We start from the raw sequence: 15945 nt of genomic DNA on the forward strand, positions 1-15945 counted from the left end.
AAAAAAAAAAATGTTGGTCCAGGCATGGTCGTGCACACCTTTATTCCCAGCACAAGAGGCAGAGGCGGATGTCATGAGTTCAAAGCCAGTCTGGTCTACATAGAAGTGGCAGAAATACATAGAGAGACCGTGTCTCAATAAAATAATAAAGACTCTTGAAAAAAAAAAAAAAAAACATGTGTTCACAGCTTAAAGTTTTAAGCTTACTCTGTCTGTAGAGACCCTGTTTCTGGAAATTGGCAAATAATATAAATTACTTGTGTCCTATTTTCAGTAATATTGATCAGTACCAGGTTCTTTTAAGTGGAAATATATAACCATAGAAAAAATTAACAGCCATTCCTGTTGTAAAAAGAAAAGCCACGCTGCTTATATGATGGAACTTTAATGTTTTAAGGAACTGTGATCTTCCGGAATCTCCCTGAGACTGTTTGAATGCTAGAGCCTTTCTGCTATGGTGTCATGGCCCTGCTGGTCTTAAATGGTGGCCATTAATGCTGAAGACATAAATTCTAGTCAGTCTTGGGTTTACTTGTTATGGGCACTGTTTATTTATTTTTATTTTATTTTATTTTTGGTTTTTTTCCAGACAGGGTTTCTCTGTGTAGCCCTGGCTGTCCTGGAACTCACTTTGAAGAACAGGCTGGCCTTGAACTCAGAAATCCGCCTGCCTCTGCCTCCCGAGTGCTGGGATCAAAGGCGTGCGCCACCACACCCGGCCCTGTTATGGGCATTGTAACCACTGTCCTCCACTCTCCTGAGAAATATGCCATTCCCTGCATCTTCTGGGTCATTGTTGGGTTATTTCATGGTAGTCTTTTCCCATACAGGCACCTGCTCTCCTTTGTTGGGTCAGTAACCACTCATTTCTACAGCGGGAGATACAGGTTTTACTAAGATGAGCCACACCCTGGTTGCCTAGGAGCAGTCACACCTATTCACACTTTTAGGAAAGCAGTCTTCAGGTATCAAATGTACTTTAGTAATTATAAAATGGACTTTAAAACCCATTGTAAGGTGAACATATTGGACTTTTTTTTTTTTTTTTTTGACCAAGCTTACTATTTAGCCCAGACTGGTCTAGAATTCCTGTCTCAGCTTCTCCAGTGTGTTCCACCACTCCTGACTTAAACTCCCTAACTCAGTGCTGGATGTGGTGCACTGTCTAGTTTAATTTTCTGTTTCTTTTTGTCTTTCTTTTTTTCCGGAGGAAACTGAGGATTGGAAAGATTAAATAGGTAGCCATTCTTGAGCTAACTGCCTTTGATCCCAGGTCTATATATCATGACCCTGCCTTTAAAATAAATAGGCAAGAGTCTGAGCCTGAAGTCATCTATCTGCCTGTAGTATGTAAATGTTCTGTTACCTATATAAAAATAGGGTTGGGAGCTAGATGGGTCCATGGGTAAAGGTGCGTTCTGTCAAACCTAACGACCTGAGGTTTTGATTCCTCGGAGGCATGAGATGGTAGGCAGACATGGTAGGCAGAGAGGACTCTTGCCTGGTCTCCTTTGACCTACAATGAGCCATGGCATGTACCAAATCACATGCACACAAATACTATTTTAAAAATTAAAACTTGAAAGAAAACTTTTGTCACGGCAGAATAGACTTTGATATTCACTTGACCTTTGCTGTCCTACAGTCCCTGGATCCCTAAGGAGGAGGCACTCAGGCGGAGGCCTCTTGTCAGCAGAACCAGAGATGGCATCAGTAGATTTCAAGACCTATGTGGACCAGGCCTGCAGAGCTGCAGAGGAATTTGTCAATGTCTATTACACGACTATGGATAAGCGGCGTCGGCTGCTGTCCCGCCTGTACATGGGCACAGCCACTTTAGTATGGAATGGAAATGCTGTTTCAGGACAAGAATCCTTGAGTGAGTTTTTTGAGATGTTGCCTTCCAGTGAGTTCCAAATCAGCGTGGTAGACTGCCAGCCTGTCCATGATGACGCTACACCAAGCCAGACCACCGTGCTTGTGGTCATCTGTGGAACAGTGAAGTTTGAAGGCAACAAACAGCGGGACTTCAACCAGAACTTCATTTTGACTGCTCAGGCGTCACCCAGTAACACAGTGTGGAAGATAGCAAGTGATTGCTTCCGGTTCCAGGACTGGGCAAGCTAGTGGGGGTGACCAATCTTGGCTTAAGCCCAGCTCTGCAGAGAAATGCCAGTCTCAAATCTCAGGATGTGGAGAACACAAGTTCATTTTTGTTGTCACAGCAGCACTGCAGACTGGATGTTTGACTCCCAGAATCCCCTTTTCTCGTTATATACTGGTTTGTCATAGTTGCCTTTTAAAAGTAGTAAGCTTTCTATTTTTCTACTTACTCAGTAGAGACCCTGTTTCTGGAACTTGACAAATAAATATGTTGCTTTTCTGCCTGATATGTCTAAATCTTGAGAAGGGTGGAGGAGTGTGAAAGGCAGACAACATGGTAGGAAGCACCTATAGAGGTGGGAGGCTGAGCTCCTACCCCAGTGTGAACTTGGGGGATCCAGAACTGTGGGTGGCTGCCCTATCCTCACTAGACTCCTTGAAACATTGGGAAGTACCTGTCCTGCGCCCACCCTTAATGTGCGGTGTGTGTACATACACATATATATGTGTGTATATTATATGTATATTCACCTGACAGTTGGCTTTGCCCTTGACACCTGAAATGGGAGTTAGTGATGTGAAGAGTTAGCTGACAGCTAAATACCTGCTCCTACCAGAAGCACAGAGGTCGGGAGGGGATGCCAGAATCTAACTACAAAAGATCCACCTAAAACTTCAGTCTGAGTTGTTACTTGATTTGACAGGTGATTAAATTCTGGCCAGTGAAGCCAAAAGAAGCTGAGTGATTGAAATGAGGAATTTTGCATCAATAAACCTACACTTCCTCTCCCTGGCTGCTAGACCAACTGGTTATGCCTTCATCTTGGGCTACACGACAATCTGGCCTTGCCCTAGAGTTAGAGTCCTCATGTAGTATTCCAGGGTAGACCTAGTCCACCTATGATAGAACCTATGTCTTGGCCCATCACACCCATGAAATAACAGCCCCAAAGCCACATCTAGAGCAGTCAAACCAGTACTACAGACTTGGTGACAAGATGAGACTCAAGGCATTCAAGCTGAGATGCTATTAAAATTTATGAAATAGCAAAGCGAGGTTTCCACCATGCTGAGTTGACCAAGATCCTAGAACAGTAAACATGGCCCCTTAGGAAGAGGCACAGTGGAAGAAACAGTTTCTGAGCTTTAAATATCACACATTGTCCCCCATGGGTGAACTTGATACAAATGCCCTGGAATCAAAAGAATTAAATTTGTTAAACTACCCTAATTTTCCAAAATTGCAAAAACAATGATGTTGACCTCCAGGTTCCTGATTTCCTGCCACTCTGGGGATGTATGAATCTGAATTAACATGGTTCTCAAAGCTTTGCTCAATATCCATTCCACAATCCACTCTCGTTTCTCTCTTGCTAGCATCCTCCAATTCAACCTTCTGCTCTCCCCCAGGTTCTGGTCCCTTACACCCTGCTCCGTCAGGGTTCCCTCTCCGCCCCCCCCAACCCCCAATCCATCAACCCACCTTTTCCTTTGCTGTTCTTATCCCTGCCCTACGAAAATGCACTCCACACATAGGCCACAGGCAAACACTCTACAGTCAACACTAGGCTGTCTCCTGTTGGACCCAGCACACATAAGGACCTGGCGAAAGTACTCAGCAAGAAAAAAGGTACCTTTTTCTGTGGCAGCCACATTTGTTTTTAGAACAATAAAGGCAAAGTTTGCTTCAACCACAAATCTTCATTTGTAGTCTATTTCAAGTTCCCTTTTAGAATGTCTGCTAAATTGAGAGGTCTGGGTTCTGCTCTAACCTCTATTTTGCTTTAACAAAGACAAGATTTTTTATGGTTTTTTTTTTTTTTTTTTTTTTTTTTTTTTTTTTTTTTTTTTTTTTACTTCCTTTTTGGAAAATTGTGGAAAGTCTTTCCTTCTAATTTTTTTCCCGGGTGATTACCAAAAACACTTGTGTGAAATGGCTAAAGATGGAGTGTATATGGGAGAGGGGAGCGGTTAAGTGATAATGTGCCCAAATTTAAAGCAGGTAAAGACTTGTGACCTGTTAAAACTCAACTTTTGAGCTGACCCATAATTGACGCACTGGAAAGTAAACACACTGGCTGGATGTTGGTGCCTGGGAACCGCACAAGAAAACTCGACCACGACAACGCCGCGTGGTTCCCCGTCAACTCCCACGCCCGCCTTGTTCTCATTCCTTGCCTCCGATAGCCTCCAGCGCGGCCGCGTGGTAGCGACGGCTGCTCTGCTTGGATGGGTGTCACAGGACCGCACAGCCTCTCACTTCTCTGCTAAGATCACTGTAGCGCCATACCTTTAGGACTGGGGTGGGGTGGGGTGTAACGTCATCACCCCGCGACCACCCAGAGCCAATTACAAGACGGTTACCCGGGAAACTCGGCGGCAAGCCAAGAGACCTGGGCCTCAGTGGCTGCTTGAGTCTCCCAGTGTGAGGGACAAAGCGCTGAGGGATACCAATCAACGGTGGATGCGCGCAATGGAGAATTTGACCCTACTCATATTCTAATGAGAATTGTCTAGTAGCATTCTTTATCTGCTGGTGATTTCTTGTTGGAGAGGTTTTGGCTCTGTGTTGTCTTAACCATTGCTTGGGCATAGTTTCAGTCCTATACACATTCATCCTTGGCACAAGGATGGATGTGTATGGGTCAGATATGTAGTTCTGAAATCCGGGATAATCTGAAGAAAGGGTAAAGCAATGATTTACCGAGGGGGATTGAAGTGAGGTCAGCAGAGTCAAGCAGGAGTCTGAGCCAAAGTACAGGGGGCACAAATGAAAAGTGGTGACCAAGATTTAATCCAGACTTTAGTTACATTGGTGTAGAAGAAACAATGTGATAGAATTGACGTTATAAAAATGATTTACTAATAGATTTTTCAGAGAAGACATTAAATCACACAAGTGGAATTTAGCTAAAGAAGCTACCTCCAAAACACCTCCAAAGATAAGTAGTAGTATATTAATCAGGCCTGTTAGAAGAAAAATTTAGGATGTTAGGATGCTCAAATGTGTGTTCACCACAATTGGCTACAGCCTTTAGATCCATCCCCAAAGTCATTCCTCTAAAAGGCAGCTCAAGGTGGGGGAGGGGCGGGGGGCAATGAAAGCTTAGAACCATCATTAAGTCCCCTGTACTGACCCTGGGTAACAACCATTCAACAAACAAAACAAAACAAAAAAGCACCAAAACCACCACCCCCCCAAACCAAAACAAAGTTACAACAAAACTGGTGTACTTAAAACAAGTCTGACAAAATGTTGTATCTTTGCTGTGTAAATCTACTATTGCCTAAGTAGCCAGACTTTCAGTCTCCTTTCTCTGTTAAATTGTTCAAAGTGTAACCTGGGGCCAGAACCCAACAGGGACTTAAGGATGAAAGCCTATGTAAATGTATATACCTAAGGTAAGCTAATAAAACCTTCCTTTGGTTGCGCCTTAGCCCTAGTTGGCCAGGCACTTTAGCCTGGTAGCTACCCACTGATGTGTGTAGATATATAAGTGTAGATATATGTAAGTGTTGCAGCTCTGAAGTGAAAGACTTGCCCTATAGAAATGTCACAGCCTGCTCTGCTGGGGAGACTGGGAGTCTAACAGCTGTCTGTTCTCTGTTCTAGGGAAAGTGTTACAGCTCACTGCACAGCAAACCTCACATAGATTTCATTGGAAGACTCCAGGAGCAAAGCTTTCTCTGCTCCAGGCTCCAGGGAGAAGCAACAACAACAACAGTGAGCTGAATCATAGACAGGGGGTGGGGGGTGGGCGGGCGGGAGGAGCTGTCATACCGGATTTCTTAGGGGAGGAGCTTTTCAGGGCAGAGATTTCCGGGGTCAGGATTACTGGGATTTCAAATCCTGAGCTTGGGGAGCTCAGCGATTGGTGAGTTTTCCTGCTTAGGGATTGGTGGCTTTTTCCCACACCGGTCTTGTGCACTTGGCCCATGGATCTGGATGGGAAAACTATCCAGGCCTCAGGCAGCTTTGGCTGAGGTGACATCTCCCAGAAGCCAGTAGGGGGAGACAGAAGAGGAGGTGCGGTTGCCAGGGCAACTCCTAATTGCCCCCCATCTCCACCCCCACCCCCCTGCTTAGGAACGACAATATATACCTTTCCACCAGTCCCACTAAATGCACTCAACTTTCATCCCACAGAAATGTCGGGGCCCCTTGCTGGTCCAATAAAGAGGTCTCAACCTGTTGAGCTGGAGTTTAAATACTTGTCTCATTTTTCGTACACATAGATTTACCTTTTGAATATGCTCAGTTTATTCACACAAGCATTCCCTATAATGCCATGCTATTATAAAGATTAAGGGACTCCCATCTCAGGGTTGGTTCATCAGCATATCGAAGCCTGCTTGGCTCATGCGAGTCACCATGTGGTTGGCTCCTTAACACATCTTGCAAGCATTACATTATTTCAAATCACACAAAATGGTTTTACTTATATTCCAAACTGGGTTGTAAATCGAGATTTCATTCTTCTGTGTAGCAAAACAGCTTATGGCTTATCACACACACACAATTAAAGTGTATTCCAAGATATAATCATCAATATCTATTGAAGTCATAGTTTAAACTAACTTCACCTTGTAAGAACTTTTATTTCAGGTAATTGGCTTAATTCAGTGGGCTAGATCGCCTCTTTGCAGCAGGAGCTAGTTAAAAGAACAAGGCATTTGGGAAGTTGAAGGAGCTATCAATCTCGCGGGCATTTCTACTTGAAATAGCCGGCTTCCACCCTAGAGAAAGACACGGTCTGTATTAAGACAGAGGCCAGTTAGTTTTCTAGAGGATTAGATATATTTTAAAGGGAGGAAAAAGCAAAGTTTCACTAAACTAAATGTTCAACGAAAGAAGTGAACAGAGACATTCTATTCTCTCAGCAAGAAGAGGTCTAGCTGGCTGGTGGCAGTAGAGGGGCGACTTCATAAAGCTTTAGCAGTAGGTGGAAGCATGATCAACATTTACCGGGAACTGGAAGTGTCAGGCAGGATTTTCTAATGGCCAGGTTTTAATTAAGATCATGAGTGGGATTTAAAGTGGAATGATTCAAGGAATACAAAGCTACGCCAGCCTTCCTATCCCACCTCGGCGGTGCCCTACGCCAAGACTTGGCCCACCGAGGCACCCGGGAGGGCTAGAAAAATCCTGCTTCCAGCAACCTGCTGACCAAAGGATAGCTGCGCAGCTGGAGTTTGTCCCAACCTTGTCAAATAGCTCCGCCCCCGACCACTGCGGTGTTCAGCGCAAGCGCGGCCTTGGATAGACGCTGGTGGTAAATCCGGGATCTGCTAGCTAGGGGCCCTGCTCAAACTCACGTAAGATGACGTAACCCAACGGCCGGAACCGCCTTTGCAGCTGGAGGTGCGCGCGCAGCGCCTTCCTAGCCTACGGGGGGCGGGGCCCACTAGGGGGCGGGGCGCGCTCGTAGCGACCAATCCGCGGACCCTGCGGTCCGCTGTCCCTGCTGGCCTGGGCCAGGGTACGGGTCCGTGGAGGCACTGGCTAAGAGGTGAGCGTGCTGCCGACTGGTTCGTCTTCTAGGCTGTCCTCTGTCTTCTGTCCCTTGGAGCGGCGGGCTGTGGGGGATGTAGGCACAGGACGGGAAGTACAGGGATGCGGCGGGACAGGCCGAAATGACCAGGCAGGCTGGTCTCTGGAGGCCGGAGGAAGGGCTGGACCTTGCCGCCAGAGTTCATTCTCCCTGCAGCTTTGGAAGATCATCGGAGGTCCGGGACTCGGGGTAGCCAAGGTGGGGTCAGAAGTGGTGCAGTCAGAGAGGCCACAGACACCGACCTTTATTCCCTGCCTGAGAGCCAGGATCCCTCTAGGGTGGGCAGGCTGCGGAGAACACCGTCTCCTGGAGGCCTGGCCTGGGAGTCCCGACCCCGGGACTACTAGGCGACCTTGGTGAGGAGGCTAGGCCCACCCTGAGACGGCCGAATGCCAATGAGTTACAGTGGAACACAGCTGTCACTAGACCTCAAATAGCCACTCGCTATGACCAGTGTCTGCCCCCAGGGGAGGTAAACAGGGAAATCTGCTCAGGGCCTTCTTGGCTGATGATGAAGTCGCTGCCAGATCTCCTGGAAGAACTTTGATTTCCCTTGAGGGACCAGGGCGAGGTGTTAGGAAATCAGGCTGGCCATATGGGCATCGGGCCAAGAGGGGTCTTCAAGCTTTAGTCTTCAGGCTGGGGCCGGGGATTCTGAAGAGCATTGGCCCATGAGTACTTGCCTCTTGTCACTCTCATACCAGTATTTCCTTTATTTAAGCTTCCTCCTGTAAGTAGGTAGTGTTCCCTGTAGAGTCCCCTTTAGTCAACATGACATTCCACAGGTGCCAAATTTACAATTGCACTCTCTAGGAGTCTTTTCTGTGTTTGAGACTGGAGATTTTGGGTAGTGGTCTCTTGAATGAAATGGAGAGGCAATGGCAGATCCTGGTAAACATATGGAATCCAAGGTGATGTCTAGGGTCTGGTGAAGGAGATCTAGGAATGCTCTGGAGGGTGGAGACTTGGAGACCCATGTAAGCCTGGAAAAGGAAATTAGATTCAGGGACAGAGGACTCTGAGAAGAGTCCACAAAGCAGAAGACAGGAAGTTAGGCTAGCATTTTGGAATCCAGGACAGGAATCTTGGGGGATATGGTAACTGCAGGGGAATAACCTTTCATTTGGTGAAGCTGGGGTTGAGGGGAGTGTTGACAAACTATAGTTGAACCAAGACAGGGGCATGAGGCTCAGGTTCAAGATGCCCATCAGCCAGCTAATCTTACTGGCTTGTCACCCGTAAGATGAGATGTCCTTTACAGGTGTGTAGGAAGCCCACCATGAACCAGGAAAGGTCAGACAAGTTGGAAGTGTTTGCTATGTTGTGTTCCATAAAGACTCAGAATGGCTGGGTCTTCAAGAGGAAGAAGTGAACGTTCAGAGAAGCTTCTCACTTGCTCAAGGTTGCTGTTTGTAAACGCTCTGAAACTTGAATTATTTCAGGAGAGCAGCTCAGTTTACCTGGTGTTTAAGGACATTGCAAATGAGGATGGGTTTTAAGCTATTTTTCTAGGAAGTGCTGTTTTCAGTGGTAAAAGTGATTATCAAATAACAATTTCTTGCTCAAAAAAAAAAAACTAGATGTAAATTTTCCTATACTTTGGATTATGTCTTTGAGTAGATTAGAAAATAACCTTGATAAGCAAATTACTGCCTTAATGAGTTTCACTAAAGGTGAACTAATCATTTGTGCTCATCTCTGGGGAAGGCTTGCCAGTATTGTTTTCATGAGATTATTTCTCATGAAAGCCTTTCTGGGACTTTCGAAACTGATAAGAAGTGAAGTGTGATTGGACTCTGTGTTCTATATGTTTTTTTTTTTTTTTTTTAAGATTCATTTTGTTTTTAATAATGTGCACATTTCTTTGTTAGGGTCTGTGCAAGTGAATGCAGGTGTCTGAGAAGTCAGATCCCCTAAAACTGGAGTTAGAGGCAGTTGTGAGTCACCCAGTATGGGTGCTGGGATTAAACTTGGGTTTTCTGCAAGAACAGCGTGTGCTTTTCTTAGCTGCTGAACCAACTCTTCCACCCTTTCTTTGAGTATTGGTTGTTGTTGTTTTGAGATAGGGTCTCATATAGTTCCAGCTGGCCTCAAAGTTGGCCAAGATTGGTTTTGAACTCCTGTCTTCCTGTCTCTACCTTCTAAATGCTGGGATCCTACCTGGCAGTGTTGGTTATAGATACATGCCGCCATATCCAGCAGTGATTTGAATCTTTCAATGAGAAAATTTGAGTATGCTAGTTACTGTTTATATTCTTAAGAACCAATGTAACTCTCATAATTTCAAGCCCTTTCTTTAGTCTTCATTCGTGAGCTAATTGATTCTTGATTTTGTTTTCAAAGCTGCTTTTAGAAGGAAGATGGAAAGTGGCACAGTTTTGCTGGAATCCAAATCTTCACCATTCAACCTTCTGCATGAGATGCATGAGCTCCGCCTTCTGGGCCACCTGTGTGATGTCACCGTTAGCATAGAGAGCCAGGGTGTCCGTGAAGACTTCATGGCCCATAAAGCAGTGCTGGCGGCCACCAGCAAGTTTTTTAAGGAGGTGTTCCTAAACGAGAAGAGTACAGACGGAACCAGGACTAATGTTTACTTGAATGAAGTTCAGGCTGTTGACTTTGCTTCGTTTCTGGAGTTTGTCTATACTGCGAAGGTGCGGGTAGAAGAAGACCGTGTGCAGCAGATGCTAGAAGTGGCTGAGAAGCTAAAGTGTTTGGACCTGTCTGAAACATGCTTGCAGCTAAAGAAGCAGATGCTGGAGTCTGTCCTTTTGGAATTGCAGAATTTCTCTGAGTCTCAGGAGGTGGAGGCCAGCAGTGGCCCCCAGGTGAGTGTGACCCCCAGCTCCAAAGCAAGTGTACCAGGGGAGGATGCTCACTCTAATGGCCTTGTAGATTCCTCCGACTACCCAATAGAGAGACTGGGCAATGGGCTCTCACCAGAAACGCCATCCAAGAAGTGTAAGGAGAAACTGGACAAGAAGAAAGATGTGGCTAAGCCTCCCTTCCCTAAAATCAGAAGAGCAAGTGGGAGGCTGGCTGGAAAAAAGGTGTTTGTGGAAATCCCTAAAAAGAAATATACAAGAAGGCTCCGAGAACAGCAGAAAAGTGCTGAGGAAGCCGCAGAGAATGACAAGTGTCCTCAGGACCAAAGCCCAGACATTGAGAGGATGGAGACCGAGGCAGCTTCCAAAAGTGAGGCTTGCCCTGCTAGTGTAGAACTGGAGGAAAGCCTGCAGAAAGTGGAGGGGGAGAAGGACGAGGAAGAAGGAAAGGATGGGGAGGAGGAGGAGAAGAAGAAGAGTAACTTCCAGTGCACAGTCTGTGACAAGGCCTTCCTGTACGAGAAGAGTTTCCTGAAACATATCCGGTACCACCATGGTGTGGCCACCGAAGTGGTGTACCGATGTGACACTTGCGGCCAGACCTTTGCCAACCGCTGCAACCTGAAGAGCCACCAGCGCCACGTGCACAGCAGCGAGCGCCACTTCCCGTGTGAAATGTGTGCCAAGAAGTTCAAGCGCAAGAAAGATGTGAAGCGGCATGTGCTGCAGGTGCATGAGGGCGGTGGCGAGCGGCACCGCTGTGGCCAGTGTGGCAAAGGCCTGAGCTCCAAGACTGCTCTGCGGCTGCACGAGCGCACACACACAGGCGACAAGCCCTATGGCTGTACCAAGTGTGATGCCAAGTTCTCACAGCCCTCAGCGCTTAAGACCCACCTGAGGTGCGGCTACCTGGGAATGTTGCTATGTGGAGCAGGGCTGGCCTGCATGCAGGGATGTGGGTTTCCAAGTGCTAACATGCTCTGGGCAGTTGGAGATGGTTTTAAGGACTTGAACCAACATGTCTGTCTCTGTATATCTTCATTTCTCCACTGGTGCCATCCAGGACTTGGGAAATTGAGGCAATTTTTAACCCTCTTTGGAGGAGGAAGTAAGGGAAGTGGCTCTTCAACTTCTCAGAGAACCTTTGGCCCCCTCCACCCACGCATAAGGCCAGGACACAGGAGAGCCATCCAGAATTCTGGGTGCTGTATGCCTCCTGGTGGCCTGAGGTCTCCAGGCACTCTGTACTTAAGCAAAAGCTGGGCTTTTTCTTCACTCAGTTCTATTGAAGTTCCATGAAATGATATATAGTGCTGTAGGACACTTCCCCAGTGGTCTTTTAGTTCTCAGGGCTTGGAAAGTGCCATTCAATGGTTGATCTAAGAATTAAGATCTAAGAATCAGACCACACTTTCTAACTTTTTTTTTTTTTTTCTCGAGACAGGGTTTCTCTGTGTAGCCCTGGCTGTCCTGGAACTCACTCTGTAGACCATGCTGGCCTTGAACTCAGAAATCCGCCTGCCTCTGCCTCCTAAGTGCTAGGATTAAAGGCATGCACTACCACCACATGGCTTGGATAGTGAGTTCTTATATTTAAATTTCCTTATAGTTTTTTCTTTGTCATTGTTTTAGACCAGGGGTTCTCAACCTGTGAGTTGTAACCCCTTTGAGGTTGAAGAACCCTTTCATAGGGGTCACATATCAGATATCATGATTATCAGATATTTACATTACAATTCATAAAAGTTAGCAAAAGTACAGTTATGAAGTAGCAACAAAAATAATGCTATGGTTGGGGCTCACCACAACATGAATGTTTTAAAGGGTTGCAGCATTAGGAAGGTCGAGAACCACTGTTTTAGACAGTGTCTCGCTTTGTAGTCCTTTGTTGGTCTGGAATTTAGCAGTATCATTTATGCTTGCTTTAAATTTTCAGAGATGGTCATGTCTTTGCCTCTCAAGTGTTGGCATCAAAGGCATGTGCCACACTGTAGTTCTTAGTGTTTTATGTTCTCATTCCAGACAAGCAGTTAAATTTTCTACTGTATTCTACCTTTGCCCTCTAAAACCGTGGGGCGGGGGGGGGGGGGCCGAGAGCATGGTGGTTGTCATCTTTCAGTTTGCCTGAGTTCAAAGTACTTGTGTAGGAAGCACTCAGTAGATCATGGCTGATTGCTACATCATGCTGGTTGTGAAACTGAAATGCTCCTGTGTGGGTCCCAGCAACATAAGAGCAGATTTTTCTCTTTAGACTGAGTGTTCATGTTAGGAAATGACAGTAAAATATTTGGTCACATGGTACTTTGTCAACAGTAATTCCTAAGGTTATTTCAATGAGGAAGCTTTTCAAATATTAAGTGATACTCTGCCTTCCAGTGCCTCACGGCACAAATAAGGCCCAGGAGAGATGTAGGAGCTCTCAAGTGGGAAGTTCCACTCTGGTACATGGAACTGAGTACAGATATCAATCCTTGGGTCTTGCACAGAAACTTCATGTCTGTTGGGATGTACAATAAACCCTCGCCCCTGAGACAGGGTTTTTTCTATATAGCCCTGGCCATTCTGGAACTTGCTCTGTAGACCTGGCTGGCCTCAAAATTAGAGATTTCATGTCTGCCTGTCTCCCAAGTGCTGGGATTAAAGGCATGTGTCACCATTGCTTGGTATATGGTGAACTTCTGATCTGTTCCATTAGTCATTTTTCTCAGCACCCTTGGAGGAAATGGTTTTTGCATAGTACAGAGGAATTTGGAAATTGTATTGCAAAGTGACCTTTGACATATACCCTGAGTTACCATCTGAATGTTGTACTTTCAGAGTTCATACAGGGGAAAGACCTTTTGTCTGTGATGAATGTGGTGCAAGATTCACTCAGAACCACATGCTGATTTATCATAAAAGGTGCCACACAGGTAAATACCCACACTCTTGTGATTGACTGTCTTTCCTAGCTAGAGAAGAGAACTGCAGTTGCTTAGTTAGAAGTTGGCATCCACCACAGCATTGCAGGTTACAGCTGGGCTTCAGCTTTTCCATCGAGTCAGGCTTACAGGTATGCCTGCTGCCTGCAGTGCTGCTGTGCCTGGTCTGTGTCACTAGGCACTAAGATGGAGCCCACAGGTCTTTGATGTCTAAGGTATTTAAGAGTTGTACCCTGAAGTCCATTTTCAGGAGTCTGTCCTAAAGAATTATCTGATATCTGAGAAAAGCTGTGCAATCGCTCTCTTCTTGCTATGTTTAATAACAGAATTAGGAGCAACATGATGGGCAAACCCCAAGGAAGTATTTTCATAGGCTGGAAATCCCTGCCCCAGCTCAAGATATGGCTCTTCAGAGGAAGGACTCTTGAATTGCATGGGCACATCTGTGCTTTCATGAAAGCTTATGAATGGTCACAGTGCCAACTGTTGAAAACCTGGACAGAAGCCAGGAGCAAATACTTACCTGATAAATAATCATATTTAGATAAGATATTAACTCTATCTCTAAAAATCTTTGTGATAGTTTACCGTGAGTGGGAAAGTTGTTTTATTCTGGTTCAGCATTGCGCTCCTGTGGTTGGAAATGTTGATGTAAAGTGTGTAGGACAAAGAGCCTGGTCTATCACTTTGTACTATATCCCCTCACCCAGGCCTCAGGTCAAGCACAGTCCAGACAAAGGAGGTGTGGACCATTTGTTACTGGAATGCAAAACTCCAATCGGAAGCTGTGGGGGAGGCAGTGTCACCCCATAGATTTGGAGTTGGTATATGATTATTAATGTATTAAAACTTTATGGAAGCCAATGTTTTAATGTTTGTAAAATTGGGGGCACACCAGCTGATGGCATAAGAACTTAAAACAACAAACAGTGAGGCATTGAAATTGCCATGCAGTCTAGTCAAGTCGACTGGTGTCACAAGCCTAGAAGCTACTTGATAATCCATTGTGAACTTCCCCTCATTTTAGCAGAGGGACTTTTATAGAAATGGTTGTTGGAGAATAATCCAACAGACCCCCAAAGTTGTAAAGTTTTCTTATTCGCAGTAACTGAATTTCTTAATCTTAGCTGGCTGAACAGTAACTATTGATTCTTGTCCAGTGGAATGCTGTTTTCATTTCCCAGGATAGTCCGTCCCACTTTTAGCAAGTAGCAAGAGAAGAATGTTTGATGTTTCATTAGAAAGTATTAGCTGCTGCTTGCCAAGGTCTAAAGAGAAGACTAGCTCTTCCTCATCTGGTTGTTTTAATGCATCTGTTGGTATTTTTGTCTTAACTGTTTCTGTAGGTGAAAGGCCTTTCATGTGTGAGACATGTGGCAAGAGTTTTGCTTCTAAGGAGTACTTAAAGCATCATAACAGAATCCACACTGGATCGAAGCCCTTTAAATGTGAAGTGTGCTTGCGGACCTTTGCTCAGCGCAATTCCCTGTACCAGCATATTAAAGTCCACACGGGTATGGTCGCATAGTACCAGGGGAAAGTTCAGCCTGGCAAGGAAAACACTTCACAACGGTTAGATTTATTAGAAAGGCACTTGAAGAATGTTGCTTTGGTGTGGCCATAATATAGTGGCTCAGGGCTTTCCAGGGTTGATTTTCTCAGGGTAGAGAAAGCATGGCCAGATTCATGGCAGCAGGAACTTAGGAAGGTTCCTCGCATTATGCTAAACCAGAGAAGGCTAGCAGGAACGAGCAGTGGTATGATCTTATCCTACTTCCAAGCCATCAGGAAGTAGCCAGTTCCATAAAGATCCCACAGCACAGCCTTCAAAATAGTGAGCAGCTTGAGCATTAAGAACATGAACTTGGGAAGCACATTTCAAATTCATTCCTTCTGAATCAGAAGCTTCATGAGTGAAAACTGGCCAAACTTTGTTATAGTAGTATTTTTAACCCTCTTTACCCAATCTGGGACCTTTGATTAAACTTGAACATGTTGTCTGAATGCTGTACCACTACATTAATTTGTGGAACCCGATTTTTATGTTTTCTTTTTTGAGATAGATTTTCTTATAGCCCTTGAAGTTCCTATGTAGCCCAGGATGATTTTTTTGTTTGTTTTGGTTTGTTTATTTGTTTTCGAGACAGGGTTTCTCTGCGTATCCCTGGCTGTCCTGGAACTCAGTCTGTAGACCAGGGTGTCCTCAAACTCAGAAATTCGCCTGCCTCTGCCTCCCAAGAGCTGGGATCAAAGGCGTGTACCACCACCGCCCGGCCCAGGATGATCTTTAATTCCTGAGTCTCCTCTCTGTTCCCCTCAAGTGCTAGGGTTACTTGTCTGCTTCCTTTATGTATGTATGCATCCATCTGTCTATCTATCTATCTATCTATCTATCTATCTATCTATCTATCTATCTATCTATCTATTAATCTAATCTAACCTGGTGTGCTTGCCTGCCCGCCCGCCCGCCCGCTTGCTTCCTTCCTTCCTTCCTTCCTTCCTTCCTTCCTTCCTTCCTTCCTTCCTTCCTTTCCTTCCTTTCCT

At 45.4% G+C, this 15945-nt stretch overlaps 2 protein-coding genes across 6 annotated transcripts in view; both read left to right on the forward strand.

Moving 5' to 3' along the window:
• Nxt1 (nuclear transport factor 2 like export factor 1) overlaps positions 1–2387 on the forward strand; it is a 3569-nt gene extending 1182 nt beyond the window's left edge. Inside the window, exon 2 of the mRNA XM_021155721.1 lies at positions 1646–2387. Coding sequence (XP_021011380.1) covers positions 1705–2127 — 423 coding nt within the window. The 5' untranslated portion in view covers positions 1646–1704 and the 3' untranslated portion in view covers positions 2128–2387. The remainder of the gene's footprint in view (positions 1–1645) is intronic.
• A 5130-nt stretch (positions 2388–7517) lies between these two features.
• Gzf1 (GDNF inducible zinc finger protein 1) overlaps positions 7518–15945 on the forward strand; it is a 12279-nt gene continuing 3851 nt past the window's right edge. Inside the window, exons 1-4 of one of the 5 annotated variants that reach the window (XM_029474239.1) lie at positions 7518–7853; positions 9999–11379; positions 13298–13392; positions 14748–14915. In XM_029474239.1, the coding sequence (XP_029330099.1) occupies positions 10016–11379; positions 13298–13392; positions 14748–14915 (1627 nt within the window). In that variant the 5' untranslated portion in view covers positions 7518–7853; positions 9999–10015. The remainder of the gene's footprint in view (positions 7854–9998; positions 11380–13297; positions 13393–14747; positions 14916–15945) is intronic. The other 4 variants (XM_021155981.1, XM_029474242.1, XM_029474241.1 and 1 more) reach the window with 4 other exon arrangements.

This window comes from Mus caroli, chromosome 2 (genome assembly GCF_900094665.2).
Source record: "Mus caroli chromosome 2, CAROLI_EIJ_v1.1, whole genome shotgun sequence".
Lineage (NCBI taxonomy): Eukaryota > Metazoa > Chordata > Mammalia > Rodentia > Muridae > Mus > Mus caroli.